Source organism: Halyomorpha halys, unplaced genomic scaffold, assembly GCF_000696795.3.
Source record: "Halyomorpha halys isolate HHAL.00 unplaced genomic scaffold, Hhal_1.1 Scaffold343.1, whole genome shotgun sequence".
NCBI classification, from domain to species: domain Eukaryota; kingdom Metazoa; phylum Arthropoda; class Insecta; order Hemiptera; family Pentatomidae; genus Halyomorpha; species Halyomorpha halys.
In genome coordinates this window covers 1,070,644-1,076,642 of record NW_027109758.1, presented here as the reverse complement: position 1 = coordinate 1,076,642, position 5,999 = coordinate 1,070,644, and the positions used below count along the sequence as shown (strand labels likewise).

The 5,999-nt window shown below is 28.0% G+C and overlaps 1 protein-coding gene across 1 annotated transcript in view; it reads left to right on the top strand.

Moving 5' to 3' along the window:
* The window catches only part of Gga (ADP-ribosylation factor-binding protein Gga), a 10,229-nt gene extending 4,763 nt beyond the window's left edge, over nucleotides 1–5,466 (top strand). The window contains exons 8-13 of the mRNA XM_014421856.3: nucleotides 53–211; nucleotides 1,553–1,670; nucleotides 3,333–3,628; nucleotides 4,110–4,276; nucleotides 4,656–4,766; nucleotides 5,059–5,466. Of these exons, the coding sequence (XP_014277342.1) occupies nucleotides 53–211; nucleotides 1,553–1,670; nucleotides 3,333–3,628; nucleotides 4,110–4,276; nucleotides 4,656–4,766; nucleotides 5,059–5,157 (950 nt within the window). The 3' untranslated portion in view covers nucleotides 5,158–5,466. The remainder of the gene's footprint in view (nucleotides 1–52; nucleotides 212–1,552; nucleotides 1,671–3,332; nucleotides 3,629–4,109; nucleotides 4,277–4,655; nucleotides 4,767–5,058) is intronic.
* Nucleotides 5,467–5,999: the final 533 nt, after the last annotated feature.

Here is a 5,999-nt window from a genome sequence, read left to right as displayed (position 1 = left end):
TATATATATATATATATATACATATATATACATACACATTTTTATTTTTCAGGGTTGGAGCTGACAGAAGGTGCTAAGTCTCCTGCAACAGCTAATGGTGATTCCAGTTCTTTATCAAATCAAAATAACCTTCTGGATGACATTTTTGGGTCTCCACCACCTATTCCATCCAATGTTCTAGTCCTACCTGCGTTAGTGAAATCAAATACATGTAATTATTACCTTTATATGTCATACTTAAAGTATATGTTTTTGTTTTTTATGTTATCATTATTTCTGGTTTGTTCTGTAGGGATTATGAATAATAAGTCAATGACAAAACACATTTATTTTGGCTTATTTACAAAACGAAATGTTAACTTTCTTCTGCTTTGAGTTTCCTCGGTAAAAATCTATGATTAATTTTTTTTCCCCATTAATTCAATATATAGTTAGAGAAGAAAAGATAATTACCTTGTTTTTTGTGATATTTTTCATGGAAAATAATCAAAGTAGGATTAAGAACAAAAAAAATTCATTGCATTGTTTCCTGTACATTCTAGGCACTTTTGTTAACCACATAACTTTCAGATTTTGAGAAATTTCATATATTGCTATAGCTACATTTTCAGATTTATTTACTGTCATGCTAATGTATTTATCTTAAGATGAAATAAACTACTCATCAGTAAACTGATTTATGTTAAAACTGATGCATTGTCAGCTGAAAATAATACATTTATCATGACGAAAGTAGAGTTAAATGAATGATCTTCCCAATCTGCCCTCAAGTTGGTTATTAGCAACCATGTTTATTGATTCCTTGAAATTATGACAGAAGTAACTTTATTAACAAGTGCAAAAATTCCAATATTTCTTTTGTGATATTATTGGAAAATTGTACAAAATGCCTGAAGTTTGTTATGTTAGTATGTAAAGGCTCTTTTGATATCCTCTGTCACCAAGCTGAAGAAAGCTATGTATTCTACTTTTGTACTTGTTTATACTTTTAGATTGTTGACTATATAAATCAATTAGGAGGTGGTCCTCATATCTTAAAATTCAATCAATTGAGTCATATTTATTCAAAATACTTTTGTGCCAAAGGTATATTTTTTTCCTTGTAATAATTTAATTAAATATAAGAAGTATTTTTTAATTTTTTCTTCTGAAGGTACTTGAATGTCTGTTTTCATTCATCCTCTAGCTATGTCTGAGAAATAGCAATCTCTTTCTCATTTTTAATATTTTCTTTGTTCTGTTATATATATTTTTTCTTCTTAAATTATATATTTCATATTCATTGCTTTTATTGGATCTAAGATTCTTCAAATGACCTTTTTTTTTCTAGTGCTTCTAGTTTTTCCAAACCATAGTTCAAAGTTTATTTGTGTATAGACATTCCAGTTGTGTTTAAAGTGCTTTACTTAAATATTTTTCTTTTCCTTTTTCATAACATTTCTTTCACAGCAGATTTTTCTAAATGATTTTCTTGATAATAACCATTACTTTTTTAAAATATCTCTTGAATTCTTATTATAACTGTTATATCAAATGATTACCATTTTTACAGCTTCTTTTTCAACTGAGATAGAAAATTCTAAATCAAAAGGTTTGGAAGATCTTGATCTGCTGGGCAAATCTCTCCTCCAGGAAAGTTTATCTTCAATCGCCAGAAATACCCAAAAAAAGTATGTATGAGTGTGCAACTATCATTTTCCCATCTCAGCCATCCTTTTGTCCTCATTTCTTTTGTTTCCTTAAATTTTTATAAGCATGGATCCCAAAGCTCCGTGTTTTAACTGTTGTGTTATAACCTGGCAATGGCATGAAAAAGATGAACATAAATAGTATGTACATAAGATATGGTTACCAAATTGTATTATCCATTCCAGTTATCTCCTATCAGTAATTTCCCAGGCTAAGTGCAGATTTGAAGTAATAACATCAGTTCATTTTCAACATTTAACATATCCGTTTACAGGCAGTTACATGATAATGATATTGCTATTTACATCTATTTCAGTAAATAATTAAGTTTAAATAAGGAAAAATTCATAAAACAAACTGTTAGGTGTAGGTAAGAGATGGGCAAAATTTAGCTGTAGTTAAAACTAAGTACTAAAATTGCTATGAATATGACCCTTATTTATGAATGAATCATTGATAAATAAATGTCGTAACAATGACCATTGTAGCTATTAGTTTCAACTATACCTAATTCTTGCTCAACTCTGCTGGCCCTCCCTGGCCTTATGTTATTAATCATTATGACATCACATTTGCTGATTGTTTTGTAAAATACAGGAATAAATAAAATGATTAAGTTAAAAATCAACTTAAAAAAGAATAATAATTGATTGTTGTTCATAATAATGAGTTAATCTTTATAAAATTATACAATTTAATTGTTAAATGCTATAAGAAAGAAATACACAAAAATAAAGATTGAGAATTACAATTTTTTTTTTCTGAATTCATAATTAATTAATTATGTGAATGGCTTCATATTCAATTAGGGATGTTAATATTAGAAAAAAAACCATCACATAACATATTGTATGGATAGTTTTCAAACATATTGAAATAGTAATAAGATATATCAAGAAAAAATATTAATATTTTGATATATCAGGCCCATAATTCTATATTATATTATATTAGAAACAGTTATAATACCTATGTTGAAATTTATATTATCAATATTGGAATCACTGTTGAGAGGGGGTATTAGATAAATATTGATAATTTTTATTAAATTTTTCTGTTTGTATATTTTTGAATATATTATGTTTTAAAAATTTTATATTTTTTAAATATGAATTTCCTGCCTCTATGCCTTGTCTCGTTTGCTAGTACCACACTTTTTATTTATTTTTTTATTTTTAAATATCGGTTTTCAATTGTCCAATTTTAATATCGATCTTTCGATTTATTGGAAAAATATTATCGGGTAAAAATATTAATATATTTTTTAAATGGTTCGATATATCATTCCTGGACATGAAGTGTTTTATTTATTATTTGAATAACTGAATATTCTATTAGTTGGCATAAAAATTATTTCTAACACAAAATAATAGGAGAATTTTATATATAAATATTTATGTCTCAAATAGTTTTGCTTTTGTTATTTATTTTGTGTTTTTAAAAATAAAATAAACTAAATGTTTGTATTTTAGAAGGAATATACAAATATATTTTTTGTATTTTCGAAAGAAAGTGTATTTACTAATAATATATTTTATATTTTACTTCTTAAAATGGAAAATAAAAAAAATATTTTTAAATATTTCATTTGAAATACTCCTTGGTTCTGGTTTTTTCCATGGATGGTTTTTGTTTTTTTGCAGACCTGCCAAGGTGACCCTAAATGATATGAGTTTACTAACAATAGAGAGCAAGACTAACAATATAAGTATTAGTAGTGGAAGTAGCGATCTCTTGATTGAAAATGATCTTCTCGATGCCTCTCCACAACCCTTGCTTCTTGATGATGCTCCTCCTCTTGTGAGTAAGGACGATAGTAAGAAACCAGACACCAGTGTAGCAAGCGATTCCGTACCCAATGATCGCCTTAAAGCGGATACAGAAGTACAAGTGCTACCTTTGGGGGATATTAATGTTACTTTGTACAATGTAAAACCTAGTGAGTATGAATTTTATATGCTACTTGAGTGTGCAAATTATTAAATTATTCATTTGTACAGGCAGATAGATTTTGCCATCTGTAGCTCAGGGAGCAGAGGTGCTGGTCTCTGCTATTTGGAAACTGTAGCAGCGCAAGTTCAAATCTGGCCTGGGGGGTCGAATTTATTTCCTGGGTGGGCTTACGAAATGAAAACTTGACCCCCCATCATGGCATTAAAATAGGCTGGTCATGTCAGAAATGATGAGGAAGTTGGTCTTATAAAAAAAAAAAAAAAAAGCAGATACATTTGTGGTGTGTATTTGTATTTTAGATTAGTCAAAGAGTATCTAGAAAGTAAAGATATGATGTGCAGAAATCTTCCTGTCAACAAAATAAAATAAATAATATATCAAATATGTGCTTTTATATATACTAGTAGCATGGAGCATATTGGTACTTTCTTTCATTATCATGGCTAATAATTTACTTTTTGTTATAGGCGCCATTCCTCCATTTACTGCCCTTGAAGAGAGAAATGGTGTTAGTGTTGCAATATTTTTAGCCAAAAATAGACCAAGAGATGATGTTTCTATTTATGTGGTTACAACCAGTAGCAAAAATGAATCTCCACTTACCAACTACTTATTTCAACCAGTTGTACCAAAAGTAGGTCTTTTTTCTGTTATTAATTATTAATCTTTATTTGAATGTTTTTATCAAAAAATTATATATTCAATCAAAGTTAGCTTTATTAGTTGTTTTTTTTTACTTAAAAACATTGTTTACATTATTTGCTTTTGTGAAACCTCTTTATGCTTTTGTAGAAATTATTTATATAGAATGTAAGAAATCATTAATTTCATTTAGCTTTAATACCGCAAACCATTAAGGATCATTGGTCCAGTTCTTGGTAAGGGGGTACACTTTTTTGATGAATGGTTAGTCTAATATCACATAATGAATAATTTAACACGTTTGAAAGTGTTTCAAAGAAATTATATGTAATGCTTTTATATCTATATAATGAATTCCCATGGAAATTTAGTGTTGCAGATTAAGATTATTGCAGCCTTCTAGTACTACACTTCCAGCTCATAATCCATTCTTACCACCATCCGCAATCACTCAGATCATGCTAATAGCTTCCCCAAATAAGGTTCGTATTCTGTGTTAACTTAGTATCTATTTTGTAGTACTTATTTAATTTAAGTAAGAGGTAATTAAGAAAAATAGTTAAGATGACATGTTTTCAGATTGAAAGAAAAAAGAAATTTGTATCTGTTAAAATGTTTTTATTAATTTTTTTTTATAAAATGTTTTTTCCCCTGATTTTTCGATAATAAGTTCCTATACATTTTTGCATAAAGATGTGATGCATTTTAACATATTGAAATATTTAGTGAATATGTATTATAAACCGCTATTATTTTTATTTTATTTTTTTTTAGATACCAATAAGTCTGAAGTTCGTCATTAGCTATATAATGGATGAAGAAACTTGCACTGAGTTAGGAGAAATAAATGATCTTCCTCTGATAGAAAAATAATTTAGATTTGAATATTTTATTTGTAAGGTTTTGATCATTGTTTGGTTGATCAAAATATTCCTTTTATGTGTATATTTTAGACTGTTACTTTTAATTATTTAAAATATAATTGTAAATATCACTTGAGCTTTTACTTAGTTGAGTACTTAAATTAATTTTATTATTTGTTATTGATTTTTGTAATTTGTGATCGATATTTGATAGTTGTTTTTTTTTAAGTCTTTAAATGAAAGAAGCCTTTTCACAAATTTGTATTTATGTGCTGGTCTAAAGAGGTATAAAAATCAAATATATATTTAATTAAACTGTTGTACATATTTTATATTATAAATTTCACACAGAATAAGTATAATTATTCCTCCCAATCGAAGAACACACTTACCAGGATTATTGTATTTTAGTGTCTAACCTATAATGTGAGCTTTTGACTCACAGGGGTTCCATTATAGAAAATGATTTAGGTTGATTTAAAAAAGCAGTATTAACAGATTTAAAAGATAGTCTTAGTTGATAACTTGAGTGAATTAGAATTGCAACTAAGCATGGAGGAGAAAGACAAAAAAAAAAAAAAGAAAAGAAAAGAAATCCATAGGGACCTGAGTGTAGGAAGTATGTTGCTTGAAGCTGCCCAGCTGGTTTTCTCTACACATAACCATTACTGCATCAATGCCATAGTTCTGGTTAAGTGATCATGGAAACCTGAAACTGATTGAAGACAGGAAAAATTAAGACACCACAGAACTACAAGTTGTGAATTGGAAAAAAATCCAAGCTGCAAGCTGGTTTCAGGGTTCCATGGTCACTTACCCAAAACTGTGGCATCGACTGTGTAAAAATTGTTA